The sequence below is a fragment of the Camellia sinensis genome, chromosome 1 (assembly GCF_055761805.1).
Source record: "Camellia sinensis isolate YWXY chromosome 1, ASM5576180v1, whole genome shotgun sequence".
NCBI classification, from domain to species: Eukaryota; Viridiplantae; Streptophyta; class Magnoliopsida; order Ericales; family Theaceae; genus Camellia; species Camellia sinensis.
In genome coordinates this window covers 178,347,460-178,362,915 of record NC_138961.1, presented here as the reverse complement: position 1 = coordinate 178,362,915, position 15,456 = coordinate 178,347,460, and the positions used below count along the sequence as shown (strand labels likewise).

At 35.0% G+C, this 15,456-nt stretch overlaps 2 protein-coding genes across 3 annotated transcripts; one reads left to right on the top strand and one right to left on the bottom strand.

Annotated features, from left to right (window-relative positions):
• Positions 1-605: 605 nt before the first annotated feature.
• LOC114270112 (uncharacterized) lies at positions 606-4,255 on the top strand. Its single transcript, XM_028211504.2, has 2 exons — positions 606-863; positions 4,007-4,255. Exons 1-2 carry the CDS (start codon positions 606-608, stop codon positions 4,253-4,255), a joined length of 507 nt encoding a protein of 168 aa, XP_028067305.1.
• Positions 4,256-8,084: 3,829 nt separating this feature from the next.
• LOC114270113 (uncharacterized) lies at positions 8,085-10,270 on the bottom strand. Of its 2 annotated transcripts, none has more exons than XM_028211509.2 (5): positions 9,880-10,270; positions 9,736-9,786; positions 9,383-9,516; positions 8,641-8,732; positions 8,085-8,539 (listed from the first exon to the last, which is right to left on the bottom strand). In XM_028211509.2, the coding sequence occupies exons 1-5, from the start codon at positions 10,156-10,158 to the stop codon at positions 8,493-8,495; spliced, it is 603 nt and encodes a 200-aa protein (XP_028067310.2). In that variant the 5' UTR covers positions 10,159-10,270; the 3' UTR covers positions 8,085-8,492. The 2 variants fall into 2 exon arrangements, with proteins under 2 accessions (XP_028067310.2, XP_082745717.1); XM_082889591.1 differs by having other exon boundaries at positions 8,085-8,550; positions 9,880-10,266.
• Positions 10,271-15,456: the final 5,186 nt, after the last annotated feature.

The window sequence follows — 15,456 nt, the reverse complement described above, 5'->3', positions numbered from 1 at the left end:
TCTAAAACAGGGAGAAACCATGATGAATTATTTTCCCTTTTTTCACCGACTTTTACGAGTCAAGATTCCCTCCTTGAGCCCCTCCTTCATTCCCTCCTTACAGGGGCCTTTGGGTCCACTTTGAGGCCTAGTTTTGATAATCCGAACCGTTCATATTTTTAGATTTATTCAATATATTATACCTGTAAAAAATCAAGTTGATCGGATATCAGAAAGTATGCGTTCAGAAAATTGGGACTACAAACTATTTTTTAATAAACAGTTTTCCGAACACATACTTTATGATATTTGATCAATTTAATTTTTTACAGGTATGATATACTGAATAAATCTAAAAATATGAACGGTTCAGATTATCAAAACTGGCCTCAAAATGGACCCGAAGGCCCCTACAAGGAGGGAATGAAGGAGGGGCCTTAAGGGGAGGATCCCAATTCGACTTTTACAACACAGAACCAGGGTCCTTCGCCGTCAATTCTCTCTCTCTCTCTCTCTCTCTCACACTCTATTCATTTATACTTTTCGGATTCTCACCTACCATTCTTCATCCTTTTGCATCTCCTACCTCTCTCTCTCTCTCTCTCTCTAAAACTATATATCTTGCTATGTTTGATTTTGGGGACGAACTCATAATTGGAAGTCAGAGAATACCATGGCTCATATGGATCCAACTTCTTGTGATGCTCCTCCTCATCATTTTCCTCTATTACTTCACCATCATCGCTTTAGGACTAGATCCCTCTCCCACCTCCGCCGCAGCTCCGCTCTCCTCCGCTCTCCTCGTCTCCAATAACGGATCCTTTACTCTCCGACCGCCGCCCAGCGCCGCCGCCGCCAGTTCAAGCCGATTACACAATTCCAAGGTGTGTTATCACTTACCCATTTCTCTCCATGTCTTCTTGTTTTCTGGGTTGGTCTTTTTTTCCCTTGGTTTCTTCCATCTGTGCTGTTTGGTTGCCGAGAAAATTTGGGAACAAGAATTGTTTTATGTTTTTTTTTTTTGTTTTTAATTGGCAGTGTTTGAGAGAGACTCAACGAAAATAACATTCCATCAAATAAATTTTACCAAATTGTTTATGTGAGTTTGAATATTGATTTAGTTATCATATGATCGTAGATTCAATTCAACACATCATCATCATGTTAATTCAATTCTTCGATTGCAAAGCTAAAAGCGCGTTGAAGAAGGGAAAGTTGAGAATGTCTTCATATATTATTTTAATCCAAGTTGGACGGTTGTTTATGTATATGTTCTAGATGGTGTGCTGTAAAAGTCAATCCGTTGATTTATACTGAATTGAAAACCAAAGAAGTTATAAAACTTTGAAATTTGAAATTTAAAATAAAGAAATAAAGCAATTGCATGGCAATTTGGGAATGAAAAAGTTGTGACAAAAATTCACCGGTTTGTAAGTTTTCTATAATAGAGTGATATATATATATATATATATATATTAAATACTACTCGTAAGTTTCACTAGTTCTCACTTTATTGAATTCTTAAAACAACAATACTAAAAACTCACCCCCATCAATCCAGAATTTATCCAAAAAAAAAATCAATGACTCAAATTCATTTCATATGTAGACATCATATTTCATCAATTCAATTTCCATCACACAAACACATTCAAAGATAAATTTGGGGTCTGTAAGGGTAGGTTCCTTGCATTTTTCATATACTTATTGTATTATATTGTATTTAGTGGGGTCCCTTTGTTTGAGTAGAGATAAAGGTTGGCACCACTTTGTTGCAAAGGCAAGCACTTCCTTGTTGACAAATTAGCCTTCATTCTCACTCTGAAAGATGAAATGTAGTAGGTAGCTTGGTTTGGCAAATATTTGTGTCCTTTTTTTTCTATTTTTAGTAAATTTTTTACTCTTAAGATGCCCTAAAAGTAAAATTAAAAAATGAATCTAATTTAAAAACAAATACTAAAGAAAATATGGCAAGAATATTGGTCTTTGTATTTGCGCAAATGACCGAAAGTTAGAAAAGAATTCGATTGTGAATGGAAGAATGGTGGAAACATGAAATTCTATTTGTACCTTTTGGGCTTTTATTATGGGGGAATTTTGAAAGGCCAACCAGATACAATTTATCTAATTTCTCATAAAATTGGCATCCAAAATTCGGGACCCAAATTTGGTTAGGTTAGCATTATTGTTAGGGGATAAAAATCGCGGGGGGGGGGGGGGGGGGGGGGTTGCTGACCACAACAGAACAAATACTGGTATGACAACAACAGAACAAATACTGGTATGACAGCTTGGAGTGGTCAGTGGAAGATAATATTAACATATTTGTTCTGTTGTGGTCAGCAACAATTGTTTTAATTAAAATAAACATATGACCACAACAGAACAAATACTGGTATGACAACAACAGAACAAATACTGGTATGACAGCTTGGAGTGGTCAGTGGAAGATAATATTAACATATTTGTTCTGTTGTGGTCAGCAACAATTGTTTTAATTAAAATAAACATATAGAAATTGGGTGAGAGAACCATTTGTTTGGACTTGGTATTTGTTAGATCGGTTAATCTTCTTGGGTATGGGATTTTATCCTCTGTGTAGGGACAATTTGGTCTTCACAGGAAGAAGCCCTTTCTGTCCTTTCTGGGTATTTATTCCTCAAGACTGGACATTTTGTTTCTTGATCTTTACTTAATTTCTTATTATTATCTATATTGTTGTTTACTACCCCATTTGACACCAAATTATAGTTAAAAGTTCCTATCATTTTCAAATTTTGTTTTGTCCCCAGGCAAAATTGTCTTCAAGTGGCAAACTTTTCCTATTACTGAAACATCTCTTCCTGCATAAGGTTATGAAACTAGCAAACCCATTATTTATTGCTATAAAACCCAAGAGGTTATTATAATACATTTCATTCAACATCTGATTTGGGGTTTTTAACATGGTCTTAGTCAATTTGATGAATGACAACTTTTAATTAGTTTAATGGACATTGCTGTAATATTGTTCATGAAATATTTGAAGAAAGCAATGAAATGTTGGAGATTATTCTTTGTTGCATCAAAGTCGGCAAATGACCAATGACAATTGGAGCAAAGAAGTTTTACAAGATTTTAGGACTTTTTAGTGAATTTAGTGATAGGATTTTAGTTCCATTAAAGGTTTTTCCTTTTAAGACTTTTTAGTGGCTTTATTGATAGGATTTAAGTTCAATTATGTATCTATGTCGGTGTTTTACAAGGCGCGCGCCTAAGCACGAAGCTCAATGAGGCGCGCGCCTAAGCACGAAGCTCAATGAGGCGCAGCCTTGCACTTTGAACAAGTCGAGGCGAGGCGCAATACGCAAGGCAACGTTGAGGCGAGGGCTTTTTTTCGAGGCGCTAGGCGTGGGTTTCATGGGCTTTACCTATTTTTCTACTCCAATTGTTGATTAAGTGCTTTTTTTGTAGACATACCTACAAGGATTCAAAACTCTTCAATATAAAATGACCAAACATGGTCAAAAGAGAGCAGAAAGTGATAAAAGATTGAATGTTATGCTTTATATCTTTTGTTGGATACTATATTTCTAGTTTTTAAAGCATTGAATGTTATGTTTAAAGATTATTAGAAATGGTTATGATTTTTGAAATTCTATAAATATTTTTTACGTTGAAATGTTAGCCTATTTTATAATTTTGCTTTTCTTCTACTACTTGCACTTAGCTTTGGTTTGGTGAGGCGCATGCCTCAGCTCGTACCACACGCTTAGGTTATAAGAGACCTTATCGCCTCGGTGCACGTAGATCCTTTTAAAACACTGTGTTGGGTAGGAAAGTTTTACAAGGTTTTTATGAGTTATTAGATTTTTCTTAAGCTATAAATAGGCTAGACAAGTTTTACTTAAGAGTGGCTTTTCTTTCCTTTGATTTCCAATTGTTTTTATTCGTATGCTTAATGGCTATGAGGTGTGTATTGCTAGTTTAATCAGTTTTTATTTATTGAATGGTTCACAAACCATGTAGTAGTTCATAATAGTTGCAGGTGGGTGAGAGCCATGGTATTAAAGGTGACACAGAAACAAGCACAAGCAGAAGAAGAGTAAGGAGAGAAGAGATTCAAGAGAAGGAGGGCAGCTCTTCTGTGAAGGATACAACCCATGCCCCAGTTTTGGAACATTATTACCACCCTTGCCACTATCTTGGGTTAGCTAAACAAGCTTTTCTCAAGTGTTTGGGGTTGGATCCCCCTTCTAAAGATTCTTCCAACACGAGACGCAGAAAAGAACAATGATGTATGCATCTTTCTCTCTTACTTTCTCTCTCTTGACTCGCGGTACTGGTATGGAACTCTTCTAATTGGGGTAGGGACAGGACTTACAGGTCAACCCATTTTGGGTTTGGGACGGGGACGTGTTTTTGGCTACCTCGCCCCATTTATATTATATAAATTAGGAAAATCTATCATGTGTTGTTTAAACAATGTGGGAAGTACCAAGAAAAGCGGGAGCTTTACTAACAAGGTATATAAATCCCACGTCAAAAAAGCACTAGGGACATGAGGTACTCAACATTTATCAAAAAGAGCTATGTTCGTCAACTGCATGTAAGTGGGGTTATTGCTCCATTCAATGAGTTGCCCACATGGCTTAGAATGATTCATGTGCACTTGATTTTTGTTATAGATGATGAAAAGTAAAATAAAGACAAACTCGATCGAAACCTGGGGAGGATAAACCTATACCAAACAGAACCTGCCCCATTCCCATTCTTATTCATGCACACACATATTAAGTGCAAGTTAGAAAGTTGTACAAGGACTTTGTCTTTTAAGGTGTTTAAGGTGGTATTGTTGAATTGAAGTGCTTAGCTTAATTAGCTGTTTTGCAGGATGATGATTTTAATGCCATTACCAGATGAGCATGAGATTGAAGACTGGGTTTTGGATGACAGATGGGCTAAGCCAACCAAGGTGAAACCTAGAAGAGACATAAAATGTGTATTTTTTTAACCATTGTACGTCTCTAACACCACAATCTCATGTTAGTGTCGAAGTGTATTTTAAACAGTGGCATTAATGAACTCACAATTTGAATTGCATGTATTAGATCAGTCCAATCAATTCTTTCTTTTTCTCTGTTTTTTAAGCATTGTGTTAAATTGTTGCGAGACATTGAGATATGGCTTAGTCATATATTAGGAGAGAGGCAATTTCATTTTCTTGCTTTAACTTCATATCTTTTAATCTATTTTTATAATGGATAAATTACACTTTTATTCTTTCAAATTTTCGTCCTTCACCCCCTAATTGCAGCAATTAAGCTCTCGATTCCAGCCCTTTTTCATTGAAGTATTCCCATCACTCATTGTTTAAAATTTGAGCAGGATGAAATTTAAAACGCACCAGATTAGAATGTAAAGAAAATTTTACTACTAGGAGTTTGGCAATTGCTTATTGGTTGGTTTTCTGCTTTTGCTTCTTGAAAATCTATAAATAAATAAATAAATAAAAACGATACGTAACTGTTGAAAAAAGTTTTTTTGGGGTTAGTGAGAAAGTTGACTTCGCTGTCTACATAATGAACCAACTCCCAATTTACTCATTTTCATTCCCCTTCTTTGCATTGGTATATGCATGTACATAAAATCAATACATGAGTTGGCAATGAAGATTGTAAAGTTCACACTCACTTTAATTATGACATGACAAATAGTCATGTTTTGGTTATAATTTTTCTCAAATTGAAATTTAACAATCAGAATGCGAAGTTATTTAAACTATCATTCTTAATTTTTTTTTTAATTAATTTATTTAAACTATTTATACCTCATAAGTTATACTTAGAATTGCACTAAATACTATTATACATATTCTTAAAATTAAAAATAAAAAATAAAAAAATAGAAGTGGGTTCCATAAGCTACACAAACAAAGGCACCAGTTGCTGGTGATGATTTCCCTGCCAAACAAATACTTCTTTCAAGAAAACAAATGGGAATAGGAGAAATTGGTTTTGGGAATATATAAAAGCGAAGGCTGACAAACATATTGACTACACTACATACAACACTAATTCAATTTATAGGGCTGTTAAACTACTCAAGCCCAATTCATGTTCGGCTCGTGAAAAACTCATTCAAGACCGGCTTGTTATGTAAATAAGGTAAATTTGAACACATTTTAATGCTCATTCAATTTTCAAACCAAGCTTGAATAACTTGCTACTTAGTTCGATAAACTTATATATACTATAAAAATCAAGTTACTCGTACCCGACTCTTGTTCAGTTCGTTCAAGATTGACTCCTTATGTAAACAAGCCAAGCTTAAACACATTTAAAAACTTATTAAGTTTTAAAGTCAAGCTTAAACAACTTCACCCATTTCTTGTTATGTATGCACATGTTTTACTCGCTAGATTGATACACACTAAGAATTAATTAATGAAGAAGAATATGACCAGCCTCATTAACTAACTCCTATATACTAGTATGAATTAGCATAGCTGTAACCATAATCCTTTAGCATCAGATTTTGAGACATTTTCCCCCAACTGCCCAAGTTTGTCCTGCAAGCTGCAAGAAGAAAGATAGAGGAGAGGAGAGCTGCCGTTCTGGAAGGAGGTATGTTTTAACTCCGTGTATGACAACTGCTACACTAAAGAAAGAAGAAGATGTCAAGAAAGAGTCAACCAACAAAGAAGCTATTGTGGTTGTGAGTGCTCAAAAATCTTGTTGTGGAACTGTAGTTGAGTCATCTCCCATGGCTGAGGTGAAAGATGATGTTATTGTGAAGGAAGAAGAGCCTGTCAAAGCTAATGTTGGATGCAGTGACGGTGGTTTGGGCGTGGGGGGGGGGGGGGGGGGGGGGGGCGGTGGTTGTGGAGCAGTTTTGGATTTTAACTTCAAGTAAAAATGGTTCCTTGATTAGTATTTAAGATGGGGCAAATATATATATGTGTGTGTGTGTGTGTGTTGACATGGATTTGGATTTGTAAATGTGTCTTGAATTTTGGATTTGCTGTCAAGGTGCTGCTTATTTGGTTGGTTATGCCTTATTTTGAAAGTTCTTAGGAATTAGTTGTTTACTATGAAGCATGGGTGTGGGTACAAATACAAGTGCAAGTACGTATATGGAAAATTCTTTAAAAAGTAAGATACGGGTACTGTTGGGGTACGTCAATTTTTTTTTTTTAAATTCATAGCTAAACATCCAACATACAAATTAAAATTTCAATATCAAAACTAAAAAGAACACAACTCGTCTAAAAAATTATATATTTCTCTTTTTTTTTTCTTTTTTGATTGTCTAAAACAAGATGCAAAAGAGAGCAAAACCATGACTCATGAGTAAAGGGTGTTGGAAATAAATTACTTAATGATTTTTGAAGTTGAAAGAAGAATAATAAATGTTGCAACAAATTCTAACAGTTGCAAAAAAAAAAACAAAAACAAAAACAAAAAAAATCACCTTGTCGTACCCACGACGTATCCAAACGTATTTACTGTACCCAGCATGTATTTAGCGTACTTGGTACGCGTATCAACACGCGGTAAGTACCCAGTACTCCAACAGCACCATTTTTTGAGTACCCAGTTTTAAACCCTCTCTCTCGTGTCACTTACACTTAGATGTACACTTCAAACAACAATTTTAACATCTGCACCAGAGATGCACGTAGTCTTAGGACCTACTAATACAAATAGAATTAATGAGAATTAGAATTACTCAATGGGGACCAACATATTGTGACATTATGCAAGCATATTGGCGAAGTTCTAGATGTATTCCAAACTTGCACTATCATTAGGCAACAAAATCAAAATGCCACAGGCAAAAAAAAAACAGGGGTATGAACTATCATACAATTATTTGCAGGACATCATAATGCATATTTTGCCCAAGAATGAAGATAAAGATCAACCCCAAAGAACATACATTTCCATGCCTGCATGTATGGTCATTCATTCATTATGGTTTTTTCGAAGAAATCAATTGAAGTGTTGTAACATACTCCACAAATCCAATACTGTTAAATCCTATACAACAAAAGGGGGGAAAGTTCATCCAGCAGGAGTTAGCCTTTCATTTAGTTGTCAGAACACAAAAGTAAGCATCAAAAATAAATAATCTCGGAGTTTGTAAATCACAGAGATCAAGGTAATGGTAATTACAATCCTAACCAAAAAAGGAAACCAATTTTCAAATTCCGGACAAAAATGGGGAAGTGTTTCTCTTCTCCAGATCCCTTGACCTCTTATTAAAGGTCTATAATGTCTCGTAGCCTAATACATTGTGCATTGTAAAAACTCAAACTCAACCACAATTCAATCACAAATGATAACCCCCAAGTAGGAAAAAAATATTTACAACTGAGAGAGAGAGATCTTATGTTGCCTCACCGTGAAGCTTGTGGTTTAGCCCGAGAACCAAAGTAATTGAAGGCCATCCTAGAAAACCTGGTGAGAGTGAAAAACAATTGAAAGATTGCCCGACCCTTAACAATTGCATCCCTCATGCCCCTTGCAGTTCTAGCTACCACCGGTCCTTGCGTCGTAGATTCCAGAGTGGCTACCTCCTGCACTGATGCTAATCAAGTAAAGATGGAAGTAAAATCCATTGCTCCGCATCAGTTTCAAAGCTCAAAAGGAAGCACAAAAAGCCATAAATTTCAATAACCTGATGGAGACATGTTTGTCAATCGGCGCAATTTCTCCTCAGCTGAGCGGACAGCTCGAGTGGAGCTTTTAACACCTTGAGTTATCTCCTGGCTGCATAACAAAAACAAATGATTCCATTATTTGAAATTTCTGAGTTCCATGTAAGAAAAGTTTAAAAATGTGCTGTTGAGGCTCATATTGATGCGAGGCTAAGGCAAAACGCATCAAGGCTTTGATTTTTAGGCAACCCTCCCCAAAGGTTTGCACATCAAGTCTAAGGCATGCGCCTCATGTGTGTTATTGACGTCTTTTGGGCATAAGCGTACGAGGAGTAGACATATGGAGAACTTGTCTTGGGTTGTTAAACTAAGTCTAATACATTTTTTTTTTTAAAAGGAAGAAGAAGAATATTTGTAACTATATTCGATGGAAAAAATCGAGTATATAACCAAAAACACAAACAAACAAAACCAAGGCTCAAGCGAAAAGCTCGGTAACTAAAGCTAAGAATGTCGATTCGACCTTTGATGAGGGCAGACTTCCTTCTCTATAGTGAAATGTTGGACTCCTTGAGGAAAATGTTATCACACATTTATATTAAATTTTTAAATTGTTTTTAATTTCCTAAATTCAAAATTCAAACACCTCGAGGCTTACGAGGGAAAAACACGGGCAGATGCAGGAGTCGTCCAACGTTGAAGGTGTAAAAAACTTAGGATTGAAGAATAGTAAGCATAGAATATAGAGCTTATAATGCTTACCCAATGTCACTGAGCTCCATTGTTAGGTCACTGATCTCCATGCCAGATAACCGGACAGCGGCCATAGTATCAGGCAGCTCTTCACGTGTGACATCTAACAGCTTCTCTAGTGACTCTGCTGCTCTCTTGAAAGCCTTGAGCAGATCACATAATAGCCACATTAATTGCATAAAAACTGTGAAACAAATATACTTAAACAAAAGAAACAGCATGTTGCCAAAGGAATGGCCAATTTGACCAGCCTCAGCTTCAATTTCTCCCAAATTTCAAATACAATTGATTAGTGATGTGGTTAAAAAAAAAAAAAAAAAAACTAGGATATATAGTAGAGGCAGAAATTAAAGATTACAAACCAGTAAAGTTGGTATTGCAGAGCAAAAGAGCCAAGTTGCAGAAATTGCTACCTGTAAAAATAAGCAAACTCACTGAGTCTTCAAGTATTCATTTTCTTAAATTAAACACACACAGAGGGAGAGAGAGAGAGAGAGAGAGAGTACTGCGCAAGCGATGATATTGAGGACTAGGATGTGACGTTGAGTGAGGTTCGAGTGAATCGAAGGGGACAGAGATCCGACGGTGGAAGTGAAATGAGAGGGAATGGAGGGGTGAGATGAAGCATGATTGGTGGATTGAAAAGAGAGAGAAGCCAAACGGCGTTCGGGTAAGCGGAGAATGAGAGAGCGGCGAGAAGGGAAGTTTGCGGCGAAGGTTTGATCGGAGTTTGATTTGATTGCAGGACTCGCTAATGATACCTGCAACTTCACAGCACTCAACATTCCCTTTCTCTCTCTCTCTCTCTCTGCCTTGTAATCTCCGACCTCAACCGGGTTAACTCTGTCAATCCAAACAAAAGGAAAGAAACCCTACACTTTTTTTTGGCTACCTCTTTAAATCTTGAGTTAATGATCCAAATATTCTATTAAATATTTTATCAAATATTAAGTTTATAGGTGTGAATCTCATAATTTGGTAAAATATTTGATAGAATATTTAAAAGGAAAAATTAGTCTAAAGTCTCTCTCCCATATTTAATAATGGAAGAGATCCACAGTATTATTTTATAATGTCTAAGGTCCTCAAGCCCCACCCTAGTATATTACAGAGAAATTTATCAAATCAACCTTCATTCTCTCTCTCTCTCAACTATCTTCCTCTGTTAAATTCATATCTTCTTCTTCTCTCTCTCTCACTCGTTTCTACATCTCTTTCACCCTCTAAAATGTTTGTATTAGGGCTTCCAAATCCCTAATAATTTTAGAGGTGAACCATCGGTTGAGCTGCGTAGATCAGAACATGATGTGCCCGAGGCAGTACAAGCCAATGTAGATCTGTCCGATGGCAACCAGGCTATCAAAGAACTGATGGAGCCACCTCAGGTCTTGTTTGAGGCATCAAGGTCAAGGTGGAGCCATCCAACGACATTCAAGCTGTAGGAGAGCGGACAGAGCTTCAGCTTTAAGAGTTTTTGACTGAGGCTGCTCCAACCAAGGGCGGACGATTCGAGGTTCTTCGGTCAGATGTGGCTCAAGCAGTCCCGGTCGGAGGTTTCTCGGTCGGAAGTGGCTCAACCAAGAGCGAGCGATTCGAGGTTTCAATTTTTGGGTTGGGATTTTTGTGGTTTGGGTTTAGCGCAGAGAACTGATGTTAAAATAGAAATGTATGTTTGATAAGAGTGGAAATCAAAATTAAGGGCTTTCACCTCTCTAATAATTAGGGATGGATTTCTTTTTAAAAATTTTGGGGGGTAAAATGAAATTCATCCTTGTTTTATTGTTATTGAAGTACTTATCTGGTAAAATGAATTTATTAATTACTGGTTTTGTTGGAATGAAATTGACCAGTCAAGTGTTGGGTCTATTTTGTCACCCTCATCCAACAATAATCACACCCATCATCAACTTAGAGAGTTTCCCATTTCCATAGTGCTATTGTCAATATGCTATTAAACTTTGCCTTGTTTCAATTAATTTGATGAAGTTTGATTTAGTTAATTGCGCAGGCAATGTCCATTCCAATTTGCTGAAAAAGAAACAGAGCGAGCAAGCTATGCATGATAGAGCTCTCAGTTCCTCCCTACTAGGCATTGATGGTGACTCGAATACAAGGATTCATAGTTCCAAACCCTATTCAGTTTCCTTGCTTCATCACTTCCCCTATAAAATTGCCCTCAAGTTTCAAAAGGTAAATTCTCAGTCCTCTAATTATTTCTATGAAACCCATATTGTTTCTCTGGAGAGTTGAGTCTAGGAGAGGCAGGAAAGCAGAGAAATTTGTTTAATTTTCTCTGCCTTTAACTGAGTAAAATTGGTGCAGTCAATTTTCTCTGGGTTTGGGAAGTCCAGAATTTATCAATTTTCTCTGGTTTGAAAATTGGTTCAACTGAACCCAGAGAAATTTGAATTTTCTCTGGGTTGAACCCAGATAAATTCTTTGGAAGTTCAGAATTTCTCTGGACTAATTTTCTCTGGAACAATTTTCTCTGGACTAATTTTCTCTGAACCAATTTTCTCTGGACCAACTTGAGGGACCTTAGACATTATGAAAATATTTGATGTCCTTTATGCTATAAAATCTTAATACGAGGGACCTTAAAAAAAAAAACCTCTATTTAAAATGCATAACATTTTTCTTAAATTTTTAATTACATAATAAATGTTTTTTTATTAATAAATTATTAAATTAATTAATAATTCATAATGATATTTTAATTAATAATTTAAATAATTTTATTGTTATATAAAAGAGTATTTATAAATTTTATTTTTTCTATTAATTCTGTTAAATAAAAAAAAATTAATTTGGGAGCATTTCTAATTTTTAAAATTAAAAAAGACAATCTATATTTTTAAAAAAAATTAAAAATATTTTTTTAATTTATCTTTTTTATTTGATAATTAACACGGTTCTCATTATTAAATGATGCTTTTCATTACAAATATGCAATGATGAAAGATATCTCAATTCTGTCAATTTATTATCGATTACATTTTAAGATTGAGGGACACTTCTCCAATTATGCGTTAATTTTTTATTTATTATAAACTTAATTAGGTAGTATCTAATAATTCTATTGTTCTATCATTGTAAATAAATTTTATTTTTTTAACATTTCTTTTTAAAAATACACGCTACTGCTTTAAAGTTGGTTTGAAAATTAAATTTTTATTGATTTATACGAAAATATGTTTAAAGAAATAGAGGCAATGGTTGATATTTTTGTAATGACAACTTTTTAATTAAAATATAATTTTTCAAAATAAGCCTTAATATATTCAAAATATCCAATGCTGGAAGTAAATATTGACTACCAAACTAAACCCATAAAATAAAGGGATTTTTTTTTTAGGGTCCCTAATATTAAGATTTTATAGCATAAAGAATATTCAATATTTTCATAATATCTAAAATCCCTCAACATTGACCCAGAGAAATTTCAATCTAGAGAAATTCTGGATTTTTCAAAGAATTTCTCTGGGTTCAACCTAGAGAAAATTCAAATTTCTCTGGGTTCATTTTGACCAATTTTTTCTGGGTTCAAATTCAAATTCAAATTTCTCTGGATTCATTTATAAACCAAAGAAGATTCAAATTTCTCTGGGTTCATTTAACTAATTTTTTCTGAATCATAGAGAAAATTCAAATTTCTCTAAAGTCATTTTGACCAATTTTCTTTGGGTTCAAATTCAAATTCAAATTTCTCTGGGTTTATTTATAAACCAGAGAACATTCAAATTTCTCTGGATTCAATTTAACTAATTTTCTCTATATCATAAAGACACAATATTATTTTATGTAATCCAGAGAAATTCCCGAATATATCTTCAAAAAAATACCAGAGAAAATTGAACAAGGCATTGCCACAGCTCAGACTGTTAAACAACAAACCGGTGCCAGAGAAAAATACGAAACATCCCTTCCACGATCTTCACCATTAAACCTACAATCTTAACAATTGAAGCTCCAATCAGCAAAAGCCTTGCCCGAGACACTTTCAGCATCTTGTCTAAGCACCAAATATACTTACAACTCAACCCAATACAAAACACTTAGGAACACATCAAGCACAGCCGGTTGGACGTCTACCAAAAGACCACAAAACCAGACCACACTAATCGGCACTTCACTCTATTGTACAAGAGCTTGAATCATCGACTGACAACATAACTGGACCAGTACCATGGACGGTGAGATTGCCGAAATGGAACAAAAGAACCAGAAACCTCCAACTTATCCACGATTCTTGATGTTAACTGGAGTTGAGATCGACGAGAGAGAGAGAGAGAGAGAGAGAGAGAGAGAGAGAGAGAGAGAAGCATAGTGGGAGAGAGATATCAAATTTCTCTGTGAGGGACCTTAGACACCAAACAATAATATTGTGGATCTCTTTCATTATCAAAATGGGAGAGGAACCTTAGACTAATTTCCCTATAACAAAATCCAAAAAAAAAAAAAATAGAAGGATTAAAATTGGGAGATTTTTTTTTAAGGTCCCTGGTATTAAGATTTTATAGTATAAAGGACACTTAATATTTTCATAATGTCTAAGGTCCCTCAATATCAATCTAAAGAAAATTCGATCCAGAGAATTTCTTTGGACAAATCATAGAGAAAATTCCAAATTTCTCTGGACACATCACAAAGAAAATTTCAAATTTCTCTGGACACATCACAGAGAAACTTTATGCATCTCCAACACCAAATTTCTCTCGTAGAGAATCTGAAAAAGAGCATAGATTATGATATATTACCACCATAGAAAAAGAGTTGAAGAATAACCCAACCCATCAAGTAAATTGAGAGAGAGAAATAAAGAGATTTTCCAAAACAGATTTCAAAAAGTACCCATAGATATCTGTAAAATCTCTTATCAACAATGGTATTTTTTAATTTTCCCTTCCAACTCAGAAAAAATTTCTTCCAACCCAGAAAAATTCACAAAAGCCTAGAGAAAATTTCCTCAAACCCAGCGAAATTCACAAAAACCCAGAGAAAATTCCTTCTAACCCAGAAAAATAATATTGTGGATCAGAGAAAATTCCTACTACAAGTCCAAAGATATCAACTAAACATTGTAACTTTAACTTTGGATGTTCAATAACAACAAGCATTTTGTGGTAAACTCAAAAAAACAGGACAACAACAGTCATGGAGGCACATTATAAATGCACAATGCTGATTTTGATACATTTAGGGATCCTTGCATTTATGTACAGTGCAACACAATACAATAATTAACTTGCCATATCCTTCCATGGAGATGGTTTGCAGGTCCTTCCATGGAGATGGTTTGCAAGGAGTTCTTAACCAACTCAAAAACCATCATATGTAAATGTGTTAGAACATACCTGTTATGAAAGCAAATAAAGTTAATGTTGAATCCGACTATGGAGCTGTTGCAGCAGTTAGGTTGGGAGGAATTGAGGAAAGAGGCTCACAAGATCAAGGGCGATCTCGACGTGAAGCTTTCTTCTTACGCCAAGCTTGGCTCTAGGTAGTTTGCAAATGAGGTTTGATTTGAGTCAAATTTCTCTGTGATATGAGTGTTAGAGTTGAAGGACCTTAGACATCATAAAATGATATTGTAGATCTCTTCTATTACTAAAAATAAGAAAAAGGCCTTAAATTAATTTTCCCTTAAAATTATGAAACGCAGTTTATTCCAAAATTTGAAACATTTAATAAAAAACGATAGGATTAAGATTATGAAACTCGGCTTATTCCAAAATTTGAACCAAATAAAAAAAATGATACACGACATTAAAATTTGACGAAGAATTTTGTTCATCTGACTTTGATTCCCTCGATTTAATACATCTTTAATGAAGAGATTAAAACTTTTTTAGCCCCATTTTTTCCTCTAATATGAATTTGATGAAGGATTAGAGACATTTTCACTCAAGCACATTGAAAAGTGAGAGTTAAGTAAAGCACACAAACAAAAATAAGCATCAGTATTAACAAATTGATGACTGTGCTAACATGGAAGCATACACAATTAGGTTGAGATCATGACTGGTTTAAAGTCTTCTAGCATATATATAGATCCCTTCAGGTTTCAGTAATATCCAGTAAAA